This window comes from Salmo trutta, chromosome 18 (assembly GCF_901001165.1).
Source record: "Salmo trutta chromosome 18, fSalTru1.1, whole genome shotgun sequence".
Classification (NCBI taxonomy): Eukaryota; Metazoa; Chordata; class Actinopteri; order Salmoniformes; family Salmonidae; genus Salmo; species Salmo trutta.
In genome coordinates this window covers 4,929,520-4,954,998 of record NC_042974.1, presented here as the reverse complement: position 1 = coordinate 4,954,998, position 25,479 = coordinate 4,929,520, and the positions used below count along the sequence as shown (strand labels likewise).

Here is a 25,479-nt window from a genome sequence, read left to right as displayed (position 1 = left end):
CTCAGTATCGTACAGTTCCTCTTCTCTCAGTAACGTTCAGTTCCTCTTCTCTCAGTATCGTACAGTTCCTCTTCTCTCAGTAACGTACAGTTCCTCTTCTCTCAGTATCGTACAGTTCCTCTTCTCTCAGTATCGTACAGTTCCTCTTCTCTCAGTATCGTACAGGTCCTCTTCTCTCAGTAACGTACAGGTCCTCTTCTCTCAGTATCGTACAGTTCCTCTTCTCTCAGTATCGTACAGTTCCTCTTCTCTCAGTATCGTACAGTTCCTCTTCTCTCAGTAACGTTCAGTTCCTCTTCTCTCAGTATCGTACAGTTCCTCTTCTCTCAGTATCGTACAGTTCCTCTTCTCTCAGTAACGTTCAGTTCCTCTTCTCTCAGTATCGTTCAGTTCCTCTTCTCTCAGTATCGTACAGTTCCTCTTCTCTCAGTAACGTTCAGTTCCTCTTCTCTCAGTATCGTACAGTTCCTCTTCTCTCAGTAACGTTCAGGTCCTCTTCTCTCAGTATCGTACAGGTCCTCTTCTCTCAGTATCGTACAGTTCCTCTTCTCTCAGTATCGTACAGTTCCTCTTCTCTCAGTATCGTACAGTTCCTCTTCTCTCAGTATCGTACAGTTCCTCTTCTCTCAGTAACGTTCAGTTCCTCTTCTCTCAGTAACGTTCAGTTCCTCTTCTCTCAGTATCGTACAGTTCCTCTTCTCTCAGTATCGTACAGTTCCTCTTCTCTCAGTATCGTACAGTTCCTCTTCTCTCAGTATCGTACAGTATCAGTTCCTCTTCTCTCAGTATCGTACAGTTCCTCTTCTCTCAGTATCGTACAGGTCCTCTTCTCTCAGTAACGTTCAGTTCCTCTTCTCTCAGTATCGTACAGTTCCTCTTCTCTCAGTATCGTTCAGTTCCTCTTCTCTCAGTATCGTACAGGTCCTCTTCTCTCAGTATCGTACAGTTCCTCTTCTCTCAGTATCGTACAGTTCCTCTTCTCTCAGTATCGTACAGTTCCTCTTCTCTCAGTATCGTACAGGTCCTCTTCTCTCAGTATCGTACAGTTCCTCTTCTCTCAGTATCGTACAGTTCCTCTTCTCTCAGTATCGTACAGTTCCTCTTCTCTCAGTAACGTACAGTTCCTCTTCTCTCAGTATCGTTCAGTTCCTCTTCTCTCAGTATCGTACAGGTCCTCTTCTCTCAGTAACGTACAGTTCCTCTTCTCTCAGTATCGTACAGGTCCTCTTCTCTCAGTATCGTTCAGTTCCTCTTCTCTCAGTATCGTACAGGTCCTCTTCTCTCAGTAACGTACAGTTCCTCTTCTCTCAGTAACGTACAGTTCCTCTTCTCTCAGTAACGTACAGTTCCTCTTCTCTCAGTAACGTTCAGTTCCTCTTCTCTCAGTATCGTACAGTTCCTCTTCTCTCAGTAACGTTCAGTTCCTCTTCTCTCAGTAACGTTCAGTTCCTCTTCTCTCAGTATCGTACAGGTCCTCTTCTCTCAGTATCGTTCAGGTCCTCTTCTCTCAGTATCGTACAGTTCCTCTTCTCTCAGTATCGTACAGGTCCTCTTCTCTCAGTAACGTACAGGTCCTCTTCTCTCAGTATCGTACAGTTCCTCTTCTCTCAGTATCGTACAGGTCCTCTTCTCTCAGTAACGTACAGGTCCTCTTCTCTCAGTATCGTACAGTTCCTCTTCTCTCAGTAACGTTCAGTTCCTCTTCTCTCAGTATCGTACAGTTCCTCTTCTCTCAGTAACGTTCAGTTCCTCTTCTCTCAGTATCGTACAGTTCCTCTTCTCTCAGTATCGTACAGTTCCTCTTCTCTCAGTAACGTACAGTTCCTCTTCTCTCAGTAACGTACAGTTCCTCTTCTCTCAGTATCGTACAGTTCCTCTTCTCTCAGTATCGTTCAGTTCCTCTTCTCTCAGTATCGTACAGTTCCTCTTCTCTCAGTATCGTACAGTTCCTCTTCTCTCAGTATCGTACAATTCCATAACACACTTCTCTTTGACACGGCACATGTTCCCCCTACCTCTCTCCACTTCCACTTCCCCCTACCTATCCTCCCTTCCTCTCCCCATTCCTCTCCTCATTCCTTAAGGAAGCTTATTTTATTAAAGGGGGCCTGTTATTTATGTGTCAAAATCTGGCAGATGCTTCTGTGTATGTGTGTGTGAGTGAGTGTGTCTGTGTGTGTGCAGAGTGTGTGCGTGCGTCGGTATGTAGACTATGCATGTGTGGACCTTCATGCAGTGAACCTCTCTTGTCTTTCCAGGTAATAACTGTGAGGTGGAGGTAAACGAGTGTCTGAGCCAGCCCTGCCACAACGGAGCTTCCTGCTCTGATGAGCTGAACGCATTCAGCTGCTTATGTCCAATCGGAGTCATAGGTACACACACCACACCACACCACACCACACCACACCACACACACACACGTACATTTGTGCTGTAACCCTTATGGTTGTTGCCATGACAAACATATCATATGTGACATCACAGGATGTTGACTGTAGGAGTTGACAAGGCAGCACAAATAGATCTGGGACCAAAACGGGATCATTAATACTTAAACCCCTTATAAATCATTTTAAATACCTTACCTTAAAGTATGTTTCTTAGATGTAAGATATAGAACAGGGCTCTCCAATCCTGTTCCTGGAGAGAAACCCTCCTGTAGGTTTTAACTCCAATCCTGTTCCTGGAGAGATACCCTCCTGTAGGTTTTAACTCCAACCCTGTTCCTGGAGAGATACCCTCCTGTAGGTTTTAACTCCAACCCTGTTCCTGGAGAGATACCCTCCTGTAGGTTTTAACTCCAACCCGGTTCCTGGAGAGATACTTTATGACATTATAACAACTTACATCTGGTTCCACCGTAACGTTTTGTCAGCCATCTTTGTTGAAGAACGACACAAGGCAAGGGTGGCTCACGTCAAAATTCATCATTGGAACCACTCAATATGATTGGTAATATAAAAACCTTGGGACCCAAATGCAAAATGAGTGCAATGAAGCCGTGTCTGGAGCAATGAAGGCGTGACGCTGGGTACCTCTAAGTCCCGCGGGGAAAATTTGCAACTTTTAAAGGAGGAACCACTGTACCCTCCTGTAAGTTTGGGAGGCTGTATATGGCTGTATATGCTGTAATGCACTATGTAGAGTTGAAGTTGGAAGTTTACATACACTTAGGTTGGAGTCATTAAAACTCGTTTTTCAACCACTCCACACATTTCTTGTTAACAAACTGTAGTTCTGGCAAGTCGGTTAGGACATCTACTTTGGGCATGACACAAGTCATTTTTCCAACAACTGTTTACAGATTATTTCACTTATAATTCACTGTATCACAATTCCAGTGGGTCAGAAGTTTACATACACTAAGTTGACTGTGCCTTTAAACAGCTTGGAAAATTCCAGAAAATGATGTCATGGCTTTAGAAGCTTCTGATAGGCTAATTGACATCATTTGAGTCAATTGGAGGTGTACCTGTGGATGTGTTTCAAGGCATACCTTCAAACTCAGTGCCTCTTTGCTTGACATCATGGGAAAATCAAAAGAAATCAGCCAAGACCTCAAAAGATTTGTAGACCTCGACAAGTCTGGTTCATCCTCGGGAGCAATTTCCAAACGCCTGAAGGTACCACGTTCATCTGTACAAACAATAGTACGCAAGTATAAACACCATGGGACCACGCAGCCATCATACCACTCAGGAAGGAGACACATTCTGTCTCCTAGAGATTAATGTACTTTGGTGTGAAAAGTGCAAATCAATCCCAGAACAACAGCAAAGGACCCTGTGAAGATGCTGGAGGAAACAGGTACAAAAGTATCTATATCCACAGTAAATGAGTCCTATCTCGACATAACCTGAAAGGCTGCTCAGCAAGGAAAGAGCCAGTGCTCCAAAACCGGCATTAAAAAAAGCCAGACTGCGGTTTGCAACTGCACATGGGGACAAAGATTGTACTTTTTGGAAAAATGTCCCCTGGTCTGATGAAACAAAAATAGAACTGTTTGGCCATAATGACCATCGTTATGTTTGGAGGAAAAAGGGGGAGGCTTGCAAGCCGAAGAACATCATCCCAACCGTGAAGCACAGCGGTGACAGCATCATGTTGTGGGGATGCTTTGCTGCAGGAGGGACTGGTCCACTTCACAAAATAGATGGCATCAAGAGGCAGGAACATTATGTGGATATATTGAAGCAACATCTGAAGACATCAGTCAGGAAGTTAAAGCTTGGTCACAAATGGGTCTTCCAAATGGACAATTACCCCAAGCATACTTCTAAAGTTGTGGCAAAATGTCTTAAGGACAACAAAGTCAAGGTATTGGAGTGGCCATCACAAAGCCCTGACCTCAATCCTATAGAAAATGTGTGGGCAGAACTGAAAATGCGTGTGCGAGTAAGGAGGCCTACACACCTGACTTAGTTACACCAGATCTGTCAGGAGGAATGGGCCAAAATTCACCCAACTTATTGTGGGAATACAACACCAGTTGTGATCACGTAGCAGTTCAATAACAGAAACACCACCGACACCAGTTGTGATCACGTAGCAGTTCAATAACAGAAACACCACCGACACCAGTTGTGACCACGTAGCAGTTCATTAACAGAAACACCACCGACACCTTTGTTGAGGTCTGTTTTACGAAGTGAAGTCAAGCAAAGTAAATTAAAGCAATATAACCTGACAGCCTATAGCAATCCACTGTGTAATTAGCTATGCTAATATTCCTATACGCATGTAAATGAATGCTGTCCTGTGCGAGAGGTGTGCAACCATTATAACTATGTCAATGTTCATTATGTTCAATACACTGGGTTCTGCGTCCCAAATGGCACCCTATTCCCTTATAGTGCATTATGTTTGACCAGAGCCCCGGTTAGCTGATCACTGCTCTGGTCAAAAGTAGTGCACTATAAGGGAATAGGGTGCCATTTGGGACCGTGCTGGGTCATGTAAGGTCATATTGAAAACATAAGGGATAATTTATCTAATGTCAGACGAGAGGTCTCTCTATTATTTCTCAGTTCATTTCAATCTGAATTGTTAGGAAATTGTCTGAGTTAACTAGATGAATATATGCAAATCGAGGGATCCATATTTTAGTAACCCATTTTGAACTGAGTTTCTCTCTTGTATTTTTAGTTCAGAAGGTGGATAGCTCGGAGGCATTTAAGATTTCACTTGAAAAGGGGATTCTTTTTATCACTTGGTTTATAATTGGTAGGAATGGGAATTTTCATAACTGTTCCTTCCTCTTTCATTTTGTCTTTCTCTACAGGTGACTACTGTGAAATCAACATTGATGAGTGTCTGTCAGGGCCGTGCAGACACAATAGCACGTGTTTGGACCTGGCTAATGGCTATGAATGTGTCTGTCTACCCGGCTTTACTGGTCAGTGTATCTAACTTACAGAATTTTAATTAATTAATGCATACTGAAGTAAACAAGCGTTGACAATATAACCTACTGAATATGAATCCTGTAGCTTTATCTTAGCAAACTATAGTAGGCTCTATTCCCTCTAATCCGCATTGCCATATTCATGCTCTACCATAGCCTCACTGGTAGATGCTTCCAGTTTCACCAAGAAAATGATTCACACAGAAGTTTGTGTCCGTGGGCAGTATAGTCTACAAACAAAGATGTCTGTGGAGTTTGATTGATTTCCAGTGTACGTCTTCAACAACGTGCTTCTTTGGTACACTGGCAACTACTGTCTATGTTTTGAACTCTAGTGTTGCTAAGCAGCGGTGGAACAATAGAAATAGGTTCCTATGTGTGGAACACCTTAATGAAATAGATCTGCCAACCCCAGGGGAGAAGAGTGTGTAAAGTGATGTTTACATGCCTGTAGTCTGGACAAAGCACATCACACGTCGGCAGCGTCCCAAACGGCACCCTGTTCCCTACATAGTGCTGGACCCTGGTAGTGCAGCCATTGTTGTGTTCTCTGACTAACTGATGAGGAGTGAAGACAGAAGATACACAGTTAGTTACTGCTCCATGGTCTCATTAGATCCTGTTTCCTGTGTCCAACCGAAGAGATTATTAACTGTCCTGGGATGCGTCCCAAATGGCACCTTGATCCCTTCATAGTGCACTGCTTTTGGACCCATAGAACTCTGGTGAAAAGTAGTGCACTTTATATGGAATAGGGTACCATTTGGGACGCAGACCTGCTACGAGTCTCACTGACCCCTAAAAGCATGACTTATTTATTTGTTTATGTTGTTGTTTGTATCAAAGGCGCTGGGTGTGAGTTGGACATTAACGAGTGTGCCTCTTCTCCCTGCAAGAACGGAGCCACTTGCATTGACCAGCCTGGCAATTACCACTGTCAGTGTGTGGCTCCATTCAAAGGTAATGAACACTGAGAGGGACTGTGTGTGTGTGTGTGTGTGTGTGTGTGTGTGTGTGTGTGTGTGTGTGTGTGTGTGTGTGTCTGTGTGTGCGTGTGTGTCACTGTGTGCATGTGTCTTCATTTGAAAGGTAATGCACACTGAGGGAATGGGGACGATCACCAAAGTTAATTAACCTCCCTGAGCGTCCCTCTCTCACCTGCCTGAACTCATTCTGCTGCAGTCTATAGCAACATTAGTAAGGCTTCATTCTCTGGTTGTGGCGATGCTCGACAAAGAAGATGAAACCCATTGCTAATCTACCAGATGGTGTATCTATTTCTCATTATGTCTTAGTGCTGTATAGCCTTGGTCCCCACTAATGTGTTGTGTCTTAGTGCTGTATAGCCTTGGTCCCCACTAATGTATTATCTCTTAGTGCTGTATAGCCTTGGTCCCCACTAATGTGTTGTGTCTTAGTGCTGTATAGCCTTGGTCCCCACTAATGTATTATGTCTTAGTGCTGTATAGCCTTGGTCCCCACTAATGTGTTATGTCTTAGTGCTGTATAGCCTTGGTCCCCACTAATGTGTTGTGTCTTAGTGCTGTATAGCCTTGGTCCCCACTAATGTGTTGTGTCTTAGTGCTGTATAGCCTTGGTCCCCACTAATGTATTATGTCTTAGTGCTGTATAGCCTTGGTCCCCACTAATGTGTTGTGTCTTAGTGCTGTATAGCCTTGGTCAACTAGTGCCCTATAAAATCTGTTGAAGTTTTGACCAAATTCCATTTTGTTTGGTCTCAAAATCACACATTTTAATAGAACATCCAATTTTGTTGCTTTTCTATGTCCACAGCAATGCTTAAAGGATCATTTCACTATTTGATTTTGATGTAAATTACATGTTATAGAAGGTTACAGATACATATTTTTTTAGAATTTCACTTGTTTTTGAGAAACTTACCCCAACAGCAGTTGACTTCCTGAAGCTCATTCTGAAGGTTCAGATCCAGAACGTCCACTTCGCGGCTGAGCCGTTGTTGCTCCTAGATGTTTCCACTTCACGGCTGAGCCGTTGTTGTTCCTAGATGTTTCCACTTCACGGCTGAGCCGTTGTTGCTCCTAGATGTTTCCACTTCACGGCTGAGCCGTTGTTGTTCCTAGATGTTTCCACTTCACGGCTGAGCCGTTGTTGCTCCTAGATGTTTCCACTTCACGGCTGAGCCGTTGTTGTTCCTAGATGTTTCCACTTCACGGCTGAGCCGTTGTTGCTCCTAGATGTTTCCACTTCACGGCTGAGCCGTTGTTGTTCCTAGATGTTTCCACTTCACGGCTGAGCCGTTGTTGCTCCTAGATGTTTCCACTTCACGGCTGAGCCGTTGTTGTTCCTAGATGTTTCCACTTCACGGCTGAGCCGTTGTTGTTCCTAGATGTTTCCACTTCACAGCTGAGCCGTTGTTGTTCCTAGATGTTTCCACTTCACGGCTGAGCCGTTGTTGTTCCTAGATGTTTCCACTTCACAGCTGAGCCGTTGTTGTTCCTAGATGTTTCCACTTCACAGCTGAGCCGTTGTTGTTCCTAGATGTTTCCACTTCACAGCTGAGCCGTTGTTGTTCCTAGATGTTTCCACTTCACGGCTGAGCCGTTGTTGCTCCTAGACGTTTCCACTTCACGGCTGAGCCGTTGTTGTTCCTAGATGTTTCCACTTCACGGCTGAGCCGTTGTTGCTCCTAGATGCTTCCATTACACGGCTGAGCCGTTGTTGCTCCTAGACGTTTCCACTTCACGGCTGAGCCGTTGTTGTTCCTAGACGTTTCCACTTCACGGCTGAGCCGTTGTTGCTCCTAGACGTTTCCACTTCACAATAACAGCACTTACAGTTGCCTGGGGCATCTCTAGCAGGGCAGAAAATGACGAACTGACTTGTTGGAAAAGAGGCATCCTATACCGGTGCCACGTTGAAAGTCACTGAGCTCTTCAGTAAGGCCATTCTACTGCCAATGTTTGTCTATAGAGATTGCATAGCTGTGTGCTCGATTTTATACACCTGTCAGCAACGCGTGTGGCTGAAATAGCTGAATCCACTCATTTGACGGGCTGTCTACTTACCTCTGGCCATGTAGTGTAGGTAGTGGTGCCATAGCAACAGGTGTGTGTGTGTGATGTATGGAAAAAGACAGTATCAATCTTGACAAAAGGCAATATTTTATTGCCATGTCTCCTGTGGACAATACGCTACACACTCACTGACACTCCACACACACACACGCACGCACGCACGCACACACACACACTCACTTCATTTGCTCACACACATATAACACACACACTCACATACAATCATCATATATGCTGCTGCTACTCTGTTTATCATATATCCTGATGCCCAGTCACCTTACCCCTATACAGTACCAGTCAAAGGTTTGGACACACCTACTCATTCTAGGGTTTTTCTTTATTTGAGCTATTTTCAACATTGTAGAATAATAGTGAAGACATCAAAACTATGAAATAACACATATGGAATCATGTAGCAACCAAAAAAAGTGTTAAACCAAAATATATTTTAGATTTTACATTCTTCAAATTAAACACCCTTGATGACGGCTTTGCACACGCTTGGCATTCTCTCAACCAGCTTCATGAGTTAGTCACCTGGAAGGCATTTCAATTAACATGTGTGCCTTGTTAAAAATATATTTGTGGAATTTTTTTCCTTAATGCGTTTGAGCCAATCAGTTGTGTTGTGACAAGGTAAGGGAGGTATACAGAAGATATCCCTATTTGGTAATAACAGTTCAAATTATGGCAAGAACAGCTCAAATAAGCAAAGAGCAATGGACATTAGACTGGTGGAAATCTGTCCTTTGGTCTGATGAGTCCAAATTTGCGATTTTTTTGTTCCAACCGCTGTTTCTTTATGAGATGCAGAGTAGGTGAACGGATGATCTTCGCATGTGTTGTTCCCACCATGAAGCATGGAGGAGGAGGTGTGATGGTGTGGGGGTGCTTTGCTTGTGACACTGTCAGTGATTTATTTAGAATTCAAGGCACACTTAACCAGCATGGCTACCTGTAACGGTCGTCGTATGAAGTAGACCAAGGCGCAGCGGGTTGAGTGCTCATTTTAACGTTTTATTTTAATAACTTGAACACTTAACAAAAATAACAAAACGGACAATAGCTAAACAGTTTTGCAGGCTAACCCTAGCAGTGCAAAAACAACTTCCCACAAGGGACATGTGAAAACAGGGCTACCTAAGTATGACTCCCAATCAGCAACAACGATGTACAGCTGTTCCTGATTGAGAGCTATACCAGGCCAACACAAAGAAATACACAACATGGACAGATCATAGAAATACAAAACATAGAACATAACCAAAAACCCCGGAATACTCTAAACAAACACCCCTCTACATAAACACATATCCCAACAAACCCCGAACCGCATAAAACAAACACCCCCCTGCCACGTCCTGACCAAACTACAATAACAAATAACCCCTTTACTGGTCAGGACGTCACACTACAGCATTCTGCATCGATACATCAGCCCATCTGGTTTGCGCTTAGTGTTTGTCCTGTTTTTCAACAGGACAATGACCCAAAACACACATCCAGGCTGTATAAGGGCTATTTGACCAAGGAGAGTGATGGAGTGCTGCATCAGATGACCTGGCCTCCACAATCACCCAACCTCAACCCAATTGAGAGGGTTTGGGATGGGTTGGACCGCAGAGTGACGGAAAAGCAGCCAACAAGTGCTCAGCATATGTGGGAACTCCTTCAAGACTATTGGAAAAGCATTCCAATCTAAAATATATTTTGATTTGTTTAACACTTTTTTTGGTAACTATATGATTCCATATGTGTTATTTCATAGTTTTGATGTCTTCACTATTATCCTACAATGTAGAAATAGTAAACAAACAAAAAAACGTAGGTGTGTCCAAACTTTTGACTGGTACTGTACATATCTACCTCCAGTATCCCTGCACATAGGGCGGCGTGCAATTGGCCAGCGTCGTCAGGGAGGGTTTGGCCGGTGTAGGCCGTCATTATAAATAAGAATTTGTTCTTAACTGACTTGTCTAGTTAGAATTGTAAATGTGGTTTTGGAATTGACCCTGTATATAGCATACCTACTTTCTCATGTTCTTCTTATTTCCTGTGTGTTTTTGTTGTACCTTATTTGATGCGTACTACATTGATATTGATTACTGCATTGTTGGGATAAAAGCTTGCAAGAAAGGCGTTTCCTTGTACTTGTGCATGTGACATTAAAAACTTGAGGCGTGCAACATTGACTTGAGTAGTTTGCTACTATTATGGAAATCAAACAGACATCCAAGTTGGTCGAATCCAGTTTTGATTACCATTTGTCTGGTGGCTGTGATTAAGGAGCAGGAACTCTCAGTGGGGTGTCGGCACCAGAGTGGGAACGTTTACTTGGTCCCTGTGCCCAAGAACACTAAGGTAACCTGCCTAAATGACTACCGACCCGTAGCACTCACGTCTGTAGCCATGAAATGCTTTGGAAGGCTGGTCATGGCTCACATCAATGCCATTATCCCAGAAACCCTAGACCCACTCCAATTTGCATACCATTGCTGCAATCTCTATTGCACTCCACACTGCCCTTTCACACCTGGACAAAAGGAACATGGCAGGTAGCCTAGTGGTTAGAACGTTCGGCCAGTAACCGAAAGGTTGCTGGATCGAATCCCCGAGCTGACAAGGTATAACAATCTGTCGTTCTGCCCCTGAACAAGGCAGTTAACCCCACTGTACCCTGGTAGACCGTCTTTGTAAATAAAAATTTGTTCATAACTGACTTGCCTAGTTAAATAAAGGTTAGAAAAATATAGATATATTTTTTAAAACACCTATGTGAGAATGCAGCTTATTTAACTAGGCAAGTCGTTGACTACAGCTCAGCATTCAACACCGTAGTGCCCTCGAAGCTAAGGATCCTTGGACTAAACACCTCCCTCTGCAACTGGATCCTGGACTTCCTGACGGGCCGCCCCCAGGTGGTAAGGGTAACAACACATCCGCCACGCTGATCCAAAACACGGGGGCCCCTCAGGGGTGCGTGCTTGGTCTCCTCCTGTACTCCCTGTTCACTCATAACTGCACAGCCAGGCATGACTCCAACACCACCATTAAGTTTTCTGATGACACAACAGCCTGATCACCGACAGCAATGAGACAGCCTATAGGGAGGTCAGAGATGGTGCAAGGACAACAACCTCTTCCTCAACGTGATCAAGACAAAGGAGATGATTGTGGACTACAGGAAAAGGACTGAGCACACCCCCATTCTCATCAACGGGGCTGTAGTGTAGCAGGTTGAGAGCGTCAAGTTCCTTGGCGTCCACCAACAAACTAGCATGGTCCAAGCACACCAAGACAGTCGTGAAGAGGGCACGACAAGACCTATTCCCCCTCAGGAGACTGAGGGGATTTGGAGTGGGTCCTCGGATCCTCAAGGGGTTTTGCGGAAGCACCATCGAGAGCGTCCTGACAGGTTGCATCGCTGCCTGGTGTTGCGGTTGCACGGCTTCCAAGTCTAGGTCCAAGAGGCTTCTAAACAGCTTCTATCCCCGAGCCATAAGACTCCTGAACAGCTATTCAAATGGCTACCCAGAATATTTGCACTGCCTCCCCCCCTTCTACTCTGCTGCTATTCTCTATGCATAGTCACTTTAATAACTCTACGTACATGTACATATTACCTCAATTACCTCGTCACCGGTGCTCCTGCACATTGATTCTGTACAGGTACCCCCTGTATATAGCCTCCACATTGACTCTGTACTGGTACCCCCTGTATATAGCCTCCACATTGACTCTGTACTGGTACCCCCTGTATATAGCCTCCACATTGACTCTGTACAGGTACCCCCTGTATATAGCCTCCACATTGACTCTGTACTGGTACCCCCTGTATATAGCCTCCACATTGACTCTGTACAGGTACCCCCTGTATATAGCCTCCACATTGACTCTGTACAGGTACCCCCTGTGTATAGCCTCCACATTGACTCTGTACCGGTACCCCTGTATATAGCCTCCACATTGACTCTGTACCGGTACCCCCTGTATATAGCCTCCACATTGACTCTGTACAGGTACCCCCTGTATATAGCCTCCACATTGACTCTGTACAGGTACCCCCTGTATATAGCCTCCACATTGACTCTGTACCGGTACCCCCTGTATATAGCCCCGCTATTGTTATTTACTGCTGCTCTTTAATTATTTGTTATTCTTATCTCTTCCTTATTAAAACATTTTTTTTCTTAAAACTGCATTTTTGGTTAAGGGCTTGTAAGTAAGCATTTCACTGTTGTATTCGGCGCATGGGACAAATAAACTTTGGTAAAGGGCAGGAGTCAGAATCGTGACCGGTGTGCAGCTACAATCTCTGCCTTGGCTGGTCTTGAAACACTGGCTATGTTATTGGGAGTTGTATATAGGAGACTGGACCCTACACTGGGCCCTACAAATGCTATGGTCGACACTCCCATTGGAGTTGGCTATACAGCCCAAAGAGATCTGGGTCCAGGCTAAGGTTGCATAAAGCTGATAGCCCACAGCTTTGCCTCCTCAGCATACTATGATGAATCACTGGTCACTGACCTCTCAGTCTGTCCTGATCCTGCAGTAGAATCAGAAGCATGAACACAAGCCAGTGGGCAAAACTGCTTGATAACGACGTCATTATAACAGGATTACAACCAATTCTATTCTGGACACTTTCAGATTTCGTTATCAACAAATGCGGAGAAAAGTACAGTAAATGTAAAATGCACATAAAATCAACAGTGAAATGTTTGGATACAGTCTTGTGTCAGGTGAACTGTTGTCTTCAACTTTGGTCTAATCATTTTCCCATAATCTCCAAACTGTTTCCTTTCAATTGCTACCATGCTTATGCAAATGCGTTTCATATTTCTCTACCGATTGCATTTAGCCCTATCCATATGGGCCAACTCCCACAAGGGTTAACCCTTTGCTCCAGGGTCGTCGTTGATAATGGCTGACCCTGGCCGTGACCCCACTCCTCTGCTTGGTTACATATCCTGTGTTTCTTTGAAAATATGTTTTATATACTGTAGCTAGTACTGGTCGTGACTTGTTCTATGCTTTCACCAGGGTTGAAGACGGAGTTCAGTGCCATGGTAGATGGCTCTATAGAATTACAGATTTTATAGGATCTTTGTGGATAGCTCAACACATTTTTCAACCCTCTAATGACATGTTTTATGCTTTCACCAAGTTTGAAAACTGAGACCTACTGAGATCAGTGCCATGGTAGATCTTTAAATATCTTTACCTCAAGCTGTTCCAGTTTTGTAATCATGTACTTTCTCCTGCCTTTAAAAAAAAAAAATCTTCTTGCAGAAATTATCAGAGGTAGGAAAGATAACTACTTGTTTTGATATGTCAAGCTTGCATGGAAATGATGCTCTTCCCAAAAATCTCTCTGTGTCCCAAATGGCACCGTATTACCTATTTAGTGCACTACCTATGGTCCCTGGTCAAAAGTAGTGCACTAAATAAGGAATATGGTGCCATTTTCGTGTTGTCATTTATTCACACTGTTCATTGCTTGGCTCTGTCATGTTTTTTAACTGTCTTTGTTGAAAACACTTTGCCTTGTTCATCTGTTTTCTTATTTAAAATGTTTTCCAAGAGTGCGCTTTCATCAAAAAGTGTTTTGATACTGTGCTTTTGGCATGCTGGTTCTTCCAGCTAGCTATTATTTTAGGCCTGAGTGGAGTTTTCTGGCTTGTTATTCTGCTTCGTAGAGGTGATGTGTGCGTCTTCTTGTATGTCTATCTGTTGTGAAGTCAATATGAAACAGTTTAAAAGTCAAGAACTATCGGTCAAGCCAGCTTGTTTTGCTCTCGTGATAAAAATGTAACTTTCCTTGATTACATGATAACAACTAAACTTTCCCTCTGAGAAAACAGTCATGAGCATAGTGTTGCTACTATTCACATGATTGAAGAGGTGCATGATTGTGTCAATATCTTATAGTCTGTTTTATTGTTGTGAACAAGGAGTTTTGAAAGTGACTCCAAGATGTTCATACCAAATGGAACCCTATTCCATATATAGTGTACTACATAGGGGAGCAACAGTAGTGCACTACATAAGGAATAGGGTGCTATTTGAGATGCATCCTTAGTGCTAAACTGGATTTCACAATAAAAACACTTTTTTTTTTTACCATTTCAGTAAAAACATGTTTATTAGGTAATTTACATATTTTCTCCTAAGAAATACTTCCATTATTCTCCAAAAAGTACATTTTTGCATTATATAGGTAATTATCCGATTTTCATGTACGTTTTTATTTCAGATATAGCATTGAAATGATCAGAAACCTTCAGTAGCATTTGAGATCTGTCATCACACCAGAGGGAGTTTGAGACGTTACTAAGCATTGGTACATATTAAATGTTAATGATTGACTAATTAGCAGTAAATGTATTAGCTCCCCATATTATCCAGTATACTGGCACCATCATAAAGCAGACAGTCAGTGGTGTCAACCAGGGACATACAGTCTTTCATAGTCATTCCCCACGCCCTGTTCAGTTATGTATTGTTCATTTCATTAAAATATTTGAGACAAAATATCAAATATAATTTATTACACAGATGAGCTGAAATACGTTTGAGAATGTGTTTATTTTATGCACCAGGGAGCAATTGTGTACAACAATGAACTTCTATGTCTGTCTGACACTTTTTCTCTGTCTGCCTGTTTTCTGGCCTGCTGCTCTACTTTCTCTGTCTGACACTGTTTCTCTCTGTCTGTCTGCCTGTTTTCTGGCCTGCTGCTCTACCTTCTCTGTCTGACACTGTTTCTCTCTGTCTGTCTGCCTGTTTGCTTGCCTGCTGCTCTACCTTCTCTGTCTGACACTGGTTCTCTCTGTCTGCCTGTTTTCTGGCCTGCTGCTGTACCTTCTCTGTCTGACACTGTTTCTCTGTCTGCCTGTTTTCTGGCCTGCTGCTCTACCTTCTCTGTCTGACACTGTTTCTTGCTGTCTGTCTGTTTGTTGCTGGCCTGCTGCTCTACCTTCTCTGTCTGACACTGTTTCTCTCTGTCTGCCTGTTTTCTGGCCTGCTGCTCTACCTTCTCTGTCTGACACTGTTTTTCTCTGTCTGCCTGTTTTCTGGCCTGCTGCTCTACCTTCTCTGTCTGACACTGTTTCTCTCTGTCTGCCTGTTTTCTGGCCTGCTGCTCTACCTTCTCTGTCTGACACCGGTTTCTCCAACTAGCTCTCACAGTCTTGCGTCAGAATTAGACGTTCATCCATGTTTCTAAAAACATCAAATTTAGAAGTTGTTCCAAACATCAAAATAAAATTTAAAAAAGTTTAGAAATTAACTCTAGAATCTTAAGATTAGACATGAACTCAGAATGGTTAAGGTAGGGTTCAGGTTTGGGATTGGCTTAAAACAGAAATATCTAAAATAACTTTCTATCACTGGATTTAAACATGCAACCTTTAGAAACAGAGGCAGATGCTAACCATTGATAAAGGTCAGTATCGCTGGACTTTCCATCACTGGATTCGAACATTCAACCTTTGGAACCATCCCCATCCACAACACTCTAGCAAAACCAAAGCCTACTTGAAGGTAACAGCACTCACTGTTGCCCCTAGTGGTCGGTTTCCATATCATCTCCCGACGCCCTCAGACATGGATGGACGTGGAATAGTGGCTTGTATGACAGGTGACCTGCCTGGTCTTCTCTCTCTTCTCTCTCTTCTTCTCTCTGCCTATTTGTTGTTGTCCGCTGCTCTTCCTACAGCATGTCGGAAGAAATAATGTCCATCTGAAAATGTTTCTCACTCGTCCTGTTTGCCTATTAATTATTGGGCTCTGCTCTTCCTACCGTACTAGAAGTAGGAACTGTGAGTTCTATGTCTGACTCTGTGTCTCTCCCTCCACCCCTGCTGGTTGCTGGGCCCTGCTCCCGCTACCTCCTCCTATAGGTAGGAACTGTGAGTTCCTCCCCTGTGAGGCCAACAACCCCTGTGAGAACGGTGCTGAGTGTGTAGAGGAACCTGATCAGGTCCGTTTCCCCCTGGGATTCCGCTGTCGCTGTCGACGTGGCTTCACAGGCCCCCGCTGTGAGATCAACATGGACGAGTGCAGCTCAAACCCCTGCCTTCACGGCTTCTGCTACGATGGTGAGAGACACACACCACTGGTGTACCACACACCCCTACAGGGAGGGTGGGGGGCACGGGCTCTGGGGGCCCCTAACCCTTATTTATTTTTTGTTTTAGGGGCCCCCTGGAGGTCGGTTCCCCCTCCCCAGATAGCATATGAACAGGTAATAAGTCATGGCAAAATGTGTAGAATAGCAGGAAATTAGATTTAAAAAAATACAAAAATCTCTGTCTCATTACAAAATGTGTAGAATAGCATGATATGAGCTATAAAACTGCAATATTTTCTCTCTGCCCCATTGCAATACGACTAGAATCAGAAACTGCAGTAGAGAAGGGCGAGTAGCGACCCACATGTCACAAAGCAGCGAGAAGCATCAGCCCACATGTCACAAACACATTTAATAACCACTCAGAGACAGGCCCCAGCTAACACATCTAAAAACGTATCTCTCTCTATTTATCTCTCTCTCTCTTTATTTATCTCTCTCTCTCTCTCTCTTTATCTCTCTCTCTCTCTATTTATCTCTCTCTCTCTATTTATCTCTCTCTCTCTCTATTTATTTCTCTCTCTCTCTATTTATCTCTCTCGCTCTCTATTTATCTCTTTCTCTCTATTTATCTCTCTCTCTCTATTTATCTCTCTCTCTATTTATCTCTCTCTCTATTTCTCTCTCTCTATTTCTCTCTCTCTATTTCTCTCTCTCTCTCTCTCTCTCTCTCTCTCTTTATCTCTCTCTCTATTTATCGCTCTCTCTCTATTTATCTCTCTCGCTCTCTCTCTATTTATCTCTCTCTCTCTCTCTCTCTCTCTCTCTCTCTCTCTCTCTATTTATCTCTCTCGCTCTCTCTCTATTTATCTCTCTCTCTCTATTTATCTCTCTCTCCCTCTGTCTGTATGTTTCTCTATTTATCACTCTCTCCCTCTGTCTGTATGTCTCTCTCTCCCTCTGTCTGTATGTCTCTCTCTCCCTCTATTTATCGGTCTCTCCCTCTCTCTCTATGTATCTCTCTCTCTCTGTCTGTATGTTTCTCTCCTCCCTCTCTCTCACCCCACCCCTACTCCTACCTTGTGCATCACAGTTGGTTTAGCTCACTTGCTTTCTGACAGGTACTGTTCCAGTGGGTCACAACCACTGTGACTAATAAGGACCGTTATGAGACTGGAGTTATTCCATCTGATGGTAATGACTGCATCCCAAATGGCACCCTGTTCCCTATAGAGTCCACTGCTTTTGACCATGGCACATGTACCCTATTTCCTTATGTAGTGCACTACTTTTGACCAGGGCAAGTATCCGGGGCACTGCAGTGGTCACCATCTGATGAGTTCTGTAACCTAACCACTGAGAGACCATCTGATGAGTTCTGTAACCTAACCACTGAGAGACCATCTGATGAGTTCTGTAACCTAACCACTGAAAGACCATCTGATGAGTTCTGTACCCTAACCACTGAAAGACTATCTGAGTTCTGTACCCTAATCACTGAGAGACTATCTGAGTTCTATACCCTAACCGCTGAGAGACCATCTGATGACTTCTGTACCCTAACCACTGAAAGACTATCTGAGTTCTGTAACCTAACCACTGAGAGACCATCTGATGAGTTCTGTAACCTAACCACTGAGAGACCATCTGATGAGTTCTGTAACCTAACCACTGAGAGACCATCTGATGAGTTCTGTAACCTAACCACTGAGAGACCAGCTGATGAGTTCTGTAACCTAACCACTGAGAGATCATCTGATGAGTTCTGTAACCTAACCACTGAGAGACTATCTGATGAGCTCTGTAACCTAACCACTGAGAGACCATCTGATGAGTTCTGTAACCTAACCACTGAGAGACCAGCTGATGAGTTCTGTAACCTAACCACTGAGAGACCATCTGATGAGTTCTGTAACCTAACCACAGAGACCATCTGATGAGTTCTGTAACCTAACCACTGAGAGACCATCTGATAAGTTCTCTAACCTAACCACTGAAAGACCATCAATTATTCATCAATGCTGTGTCCTAATTTGAATAATGGATGATACATTTCAGACTTAATACAATCAAAGAAATCTCACCACACACTCACACACACACACACAGTCAAATCCCCAAGGCAGAATGTTGTTTTTCCTTCTCTGGCTGGCTGGCGATTAATCCAATAAGGCTTCTATGTATTCAGTCTCCAACAAAAATGATGAAACAACTCCTAGATCAAATGAACAGTGTGGGTTAAGGATCAGAGATGACCAAAGTGATAAAGGATGAAACAACTCCTAGATCAAATGAACAGTTAAGTAAGGATCAGAGATGACCAAAGTGATAAATGATGGAAGCTGTGTTATTTCTCTAAAGAAATGTGCTTTAAAGTCATTGTCAAAAACAGATATTTGGCTTTTGTTCATAACATGTCAAGATATGGTTGGTCAAAAGGTGTATTATATGAGGTTATTACGTTGCTACACACGTCAATGCAATATGTCCGTCAGGTCAAATGTAACTAGCAGCTCTCAGGAGACATGGAGCACACCGGGAAACACATTTACAATATTGGGAGTGACAGAAGCTTTATGAACTGGGATCCTTATGAACTGGGATCCATTTTCCATTAGTTGACGTGGCTTCACATTCTTTTCTGTTGGTTTAGATCTCTGCCCACACACTGTTGAAATCATCTCTTTCACAGTATAGTACATAAAGAAACACAAAAAAACAAGATATGTAGGTCAAGTTTATTCTCCATATGTATTAACCACATTGGGGCGGCAGGTAGCCTAGTGGTTAGAGCGTTGAGCCAGTAACCGAATGGTTGTTAGATCGAATCCCCGAGCTGACAAGGTAAAAATCTGTCGTTCTGCCCCTGAACAAGGCACTGTTCCTAGACCGTCATTGTAAATAAGAATTTGTTCTTACTGACTTGCCTAGTTATATAAATAAAAAAATACAGAGGACATTTAATAGCAAGCTCTTATTTAACGTGAAAAAATGATCACACTGCTCTGAAAACTCATCAAACTATTCCTGAGATATTTGCCTTTTAGAAATAATCTGAATATCAAACTTACAAAAAATGCTAATTACGCAAATACACACTTACCATAAAATGTGCTAATGGAGATGGTAGCCATTTTGAAGAACCAGAAAGAATAAATGATCAAGGTGATACCCCCACACATGATATCATTGAAAAGTCCAGGGCCCGGTTTCCCAATAGCGATGGAACTTAGGCTTCCGAGTGTTTTAACGATGCATCGTTCCTACAACGGCCAAAGATGCAATATTAGTTTACCAAAACATGAAGCAGAAGGAACGTTCGCTAAGTGCACTGTTGAGGCTTGTGTCGATACTGTTAGGATCAAAAGAAAGAAAACACTGGTCTCAGATCAGCTTTCTACATTCAAATCTTACCTTAACATTAGAAGTATTCTACAATGCTGACAACGGATCAGCTCCTAGATGGATATTATCACCTATAGCTGCAAATATTCAGGCGGCTTATTTTAATGCTTACTCTATAATAATGCACTAAAGATTTGGCACATCATTATGCTACACATCAAGAAATATGTTGAGACACATTACAGACAGGAGCCTACAAGCAGTAAAATATAATGCTCAAAAAAATAAATGGAACACTAAGATAACACATCCTAGATCTGAATGAATTAAATAATCTTATTAAATACTTTTTTCTTTACATAGTTGAATGTGCTGACAACAAAATCACACAAAAATAATCAATGGAAATCCAATTTATCAATCAACCCATGGAGGTCTGGATTTGGAGTCACACTCAAAATGAAAGTGGAGAACCACACTACAGGCTGATCCAACTTTGATGTAATGTCCTTAAAACAAGTCAAAATGAGGCTCAGTAGTGTGTATGGCCTCCACGTGCCTGTATGACCTCCCTACAACGCCTGGGCATGCTCCTGATGAGGTGGCGGATGGTCTCCTTAGGGATCTCCTCCCAGACCTGGACTAAAGCATCCGCCAACTCCTGGACAGTCTGTGGTGCAACGTGGCGTTGGTGGATGGAGCGAGACATGATGTCCCAGATGTGCTCAATTGGATTCAGGTCTGGGGAACGGGCGGGCCAGTCCATAGCATCAATGCCTTCCTCTTGCAGGAACTGCTGACACACTCCAGCCACATGAGGTCTAGCATTGTCTTGCATTAGGAGGAACCCAGGGCCAACCGCACCAGCATATGGTCTCACAAGGGGTCTGAGGATCTCATCTCGGTACCTAATGGCAGTCAGGCTACCTCTGGCGAGCACATGGAGGGCTGTGCGGCCCCCCAAAGAAATGCCACCCCACACCATGACTGACCCACCGCCAAACCGGTCATGCTGGAGGATGTTGCAGGCAGCAGAACATTCTCCACGGCATCTTCAGACTCTGTCACGTCTGTCACGTGCTCAGTGTGAACCTGCTTTCATCTGTGAAGAGCACAGGGCGCCAGTGGCGAATTTGCCAATCGTGGTGTTCTCTGGCAAATGCCAAACATCCTGCACGGTGTTGGGCTGTAAGCACAACCCCCAACCTGTGGACGTCGGGCCCTCATACCACCCTAATGGAGTCTGTTTCTGACCGTTTGAGCAGACACATGCACATTTGTGGCCTGCTGGAGGTCATTTTGCAGGGCTCTGGCAGTGCTCCTCCTGCTCCTCCTTGCACAAAGGCGGAGGTAGCGGTCCTGCTGCTGGGTTGTTGCCCTCCTACGGCCTCCTCCACATCTCCTGATGTACTGGCCTGTCTCCTGGTAGCGCCTCCATGCTCTGGACACTACGCTGACAGACACAGCAAACCTTCTTGCCACAGCTCGCATTGATGTGCCATCCTGGATGAGCTGCACTACCTGAGCCACTTGTGTGGGTTGTAGACTCCGTCTCATGCTACCACTAGAGTGAAATCACCGGCAGCATTCAAAAGTGACCAAAACATCAGCCAGGAAGCATAAGAACTGAGAAGTGGTCTGTGGTCACCACCTGCCGAACCACTCCTTTATTGGGGGTGTCTTGCTAATTGACTATAATTTCAACCTGTTGTCTATTCCATTTGCACAACAGCATGTGAAATTTATTGTCAATCAGTGTTGCTTCCTAAGTGGACAGTTTGATTTCACAGAAGTGTGATTGACTTGGAGTTAGTGTGTTGTTTAAGTGTTCCCTTAATTTTTTTGAGCAGTGTATAACTAAATTGATTGAACATTAAATGACCTAGTGTTGCAATGGTGTTGCATGTTTCGTCACAAAATATTTTTGAAGGTTCGTTTTGGACTAGTGCCCAACTGAGCATTCTACTCAATGCATCGTCAATGAGATCTGATATAGATTTACAACATTGCCATCTGTCTAAAGTAAATTTGACGACGTGATAATGCTGGCAAGTTGTTTGACTACTTTAGCAATGTCATCGTATTTCCAGGCACTATAGCCTCCATCCAGAATGGCTGGCCTTATCACCACCTTAGTGAACCACTATGATGTCGCAAATACAGGGCGGCTTGACAACGGGAGGGCAACAAAAAAACATCTAAGGACGCTCTTAGCTGTTCTATAGGTGGTCTGAATAAGACGTTAGATTACGAGTGTTTTCAACTGCGACATTACGAAGGTTCTAACGATAAACTTAACCTTAAAACCTCTTGAGGATATCCTACCATAGGGGGCGCCACAGCGCATTTTGGAAAATATTCATTCCCATTTTCAACGGCCTACTAATCAAACTCAGAAGCTAGGACATGCATATACTTATTTTATATGGATAGAAAACACCCTAAAGTTTCTAAAACTGTTTGAATGGTGTCTGTGAGTATAACAGAACTCATATGGCAGTCAAAACCCCGAGACCGATTGAAACAGGAAGTGGGATTCTGAATTGTGGACTCGACTTCACAGCCTTGCCTGTAATTCACAACGTGAAAAATCGATCATTGAGCACTTTCTAGTGCTTCCACTAGATGTCCCCAGTCTTTACAAAGTGTTTTGAGGCTTCTACTGTCGAAACTCAGTGAAGGAGACGCTGTGGCAATTGGTCACAGTAGGAGGGCCATCAGCATTGTGACGTCGGCGGCCGTGTCTACCCCCACCTTTGGAAACGTTTTGAAACACAATGAAATCGTCCCACTCGAATCTAATTGGCTCTCTTGTTGAAACAGGTCCTGAAGATTAATGTTATACAACGTTTGACATGTTTGAACGAACCTAAAGGAGGGAAAAAAGTTATTTTTCGTAAGCCAAGTCCCGCGCACGGATCAGCATTTGGATACAGCCTTCAGACGCGCTAACAACAGCAAGCTAATGGAACATAAAGGATGGACTTTTTCGACCGAAAATACATTTGTCGTGGACCTGGGATTCCTGGAAGTGCTTTCTGATGAAGACAACTAAAGGTGAGGGATTATTGACAATATTATACAAGATCAGATGTGATTTGCGATTGTTCCAAGATGGTGCCGAGCTAGGTTTTCTAGCTCATTTTCTGAGTATCGCATCCCCTTTTATCTCAAAGTGTGATTACCCTGTAAAGTTAATTTAAAATCTGTTATGACGGGTGTTTTCAAGAGATATTCATCTATAAATCTTAGATTGGCAATATAAAATAAAAAAATCGTTTTCGAATAGTAATTTATGAAATTGTAGCACTGTTTCCCGGGACGCATTTTATGGGAAAATAGTTAGTCAACGTCAGGTGCCGATGTAAAATGCTGTTTTTATATAGAAATATGACCTTTATTGAACAAAAGAATGCATGCTGTGTGTAACATGATGTCCTAGGTGTGTCATCTGATGAAGTTTGTAAAAGGTTAGTGCTGCATTTAGCTGTTTTTTGGTTATATGTGATTGGTGGGAAAATTCAAATGATGCTACTTTTACCATGTACTCCTCTAACATAATCTAATGTTGTGCTTTTCCTGTAAAACCTTTTTGAAATCGGACGACGAGGGTCGATTCAAGAGAGGTGTATCTATAAAACGATATGAGACAGTCCTATATTTGAAAAAAAAAAATATTGAATTTCGTTATGCTAATGTCGCTAGGAGTTTTTCGCTGGAAAATGATCCCGCTAACGGGATGAGACGCTCTTAAGATACTTTGGGAAGCCCCGGGCCCAGAATATTCTCTTAAAACTTCTTTGGGATCGATCTCCCTTCCACGGGACGGTTGAGCTAACGTAGGCTAATGCGATTAGCATGAGGTTGTAAGTAACAAGAACATTTCCCAGGACATAGACGTATTTGATATTGGGAGAAAGCTTACATTCTTGTTAATCTAACTGCACACAATTTACAGTAGCTATTACAGTGAAATAATACCATTCTATTGTTTGAGGAGAGTGCACAGTTTTGAACATGAAAAGTTATTAATAAACAAATTAGGCACATTTGGGCAGTCTTGATAAAGATTTTTAACAGAAATGCAGTTGTTCATTGGATCAGTCTAAAACTTTGCACATACACTGCTGCCATCTAGTGGCCAACATTTAAATTGCAGCTGGGCTGGAATAATACATTATGGCCTTTCTCTTGCATTTCAAAGATGGTACAAAAAAATACAAAAGAATGTTTGGTTTTTCCTTTGTATTATCTTTTACCAGATCTATTGTGTTATATTCTCCTACATTCTTTTCACATTTCCACAAACTTCGAAGTGTTTCCTTTCAAATGGTACCAATAGTATGCATATCCTTGTTTCAGGGCCTGAGTTACAGGCAGTTAGATTTGGGTATGTCATTTTAGGTGAAAATTGAAAAAAAGGGGCGGATCCTTAGGACCTTACACAGTGGCATGTATGGCCTTAGAGATATGGACCAAAAACAACTTAATTGCTGGGTCTCAGGAGGATATTATAGCATTAAAAACAGTATTCAAAAGTTGTAATATAGATGACAGCAAGATTGTCAGAAGTCATACGTCCCAAATGGCACCCTGTTCCCTATATAATGCACACATTTGACAAGAGCCCTATGGGCCCTGGTCAAAAGAAGTGTACTAAATAGGGAATAGGGTGTAATTTGGGAAGCAATCAGGGTTTTCTCCTGGGTACTTAATGTAAACAACGTTAAAACCCCCTGGAGGCTGTATGGCGTCAGCATGCTTCAGGTCGGCTAGGCCAACTGAACGAGTGTGCTCGCGTACTCCTTTAAAAGACCTTCGCTTGAATAACAAGAAAAAAGCAGCAATAGTACTGTTTGTTCATTTTGAGACGCCGTTGCCAGTAGTCACTTCCACAAAATTGTTGAAGATAACTCAAGAATTCTGTCATTAATCTGATGTTGATGTTTTTGCCTAGGAGATCTTAGTCAGGCAATTTTACATCTAGCTAAGATGTTTGGTGCAAATTTCTCAATTAAAAAATGTACATAAAAACGAGTCATCTCTTGTCGAATGACAACAAAGACTTTATTGAAGAATCCCTGCTGTTGACTAATCACTGAAGGGTCATAGACTTTGGTTACCGACTTCGGCTTGCCTCCAAAAAAGCATGTAGTCTGCCTGAACAGCCGAAAAAAATAATCATCCAAAACGAACAAAAACGTCAGAAAATGTAATCATAATATATGCATGAATGCGGATGCATTCGGATGCGGATGCCTTTAGTTGAGGGCAGTTGGCTTGAGCGGTCCTGAGAGCCTGAGAGCAGAGGGGGCCAGTGGCTGGTGGTGTCCCTCCAGGCTCACAGGCTGGCCTTCAAGACCTGGAGCTCAGCTACACCGACCAAACATGGAGTCACCAGGGAGAGTAGAGCTCCTCACAATCCCATCCACCCTGTCCCATCCACCTAGCCCCATCCACCAGGCTCTAGCCACCCAGCCCCATCCACCAGGCTCTAGCCACCCAGCCCCATCCACCAGGCCCTAGCCACCCAGCCCCATCCACCCAGTCCCATCCACCCAGTCCCATCCACCCAGCCCCATCCACCAGGCCCTAGC

General features: G+C 43.3%; 1 protein-coding gene across 1 annotated transcript in view; it reads left to right on the top strand.

Moving 5' to 3' along the window:
• The window catches only part of LOC115153628 (protein eyes shut homolog), a 220,383-nt gene that overhangs the window by 102,321 nt on the left and 92,583 nt on the right, over positions 1-25,479 (top strand). The window contains exons 18-21 of the mRNA XM_029699265.1: positions 2,259-2,372; positions 5,282-5,395; positions 6,251-6,364; positions 16,368-16,565. Of these exons, the coding sequence (XP_029555125.1) occupies positions 2,259-2,372; positions 5,282-5,395; positions 6,251-6,364; positions 16,368-16,565 (540 nt within the window). The remainder of the gene's footprint in view (positions 1-2,258; positions 2,373-5,281; positions 5,396-6,250; positions 6,365-16,367; positions 16,566-25,479) is intronic.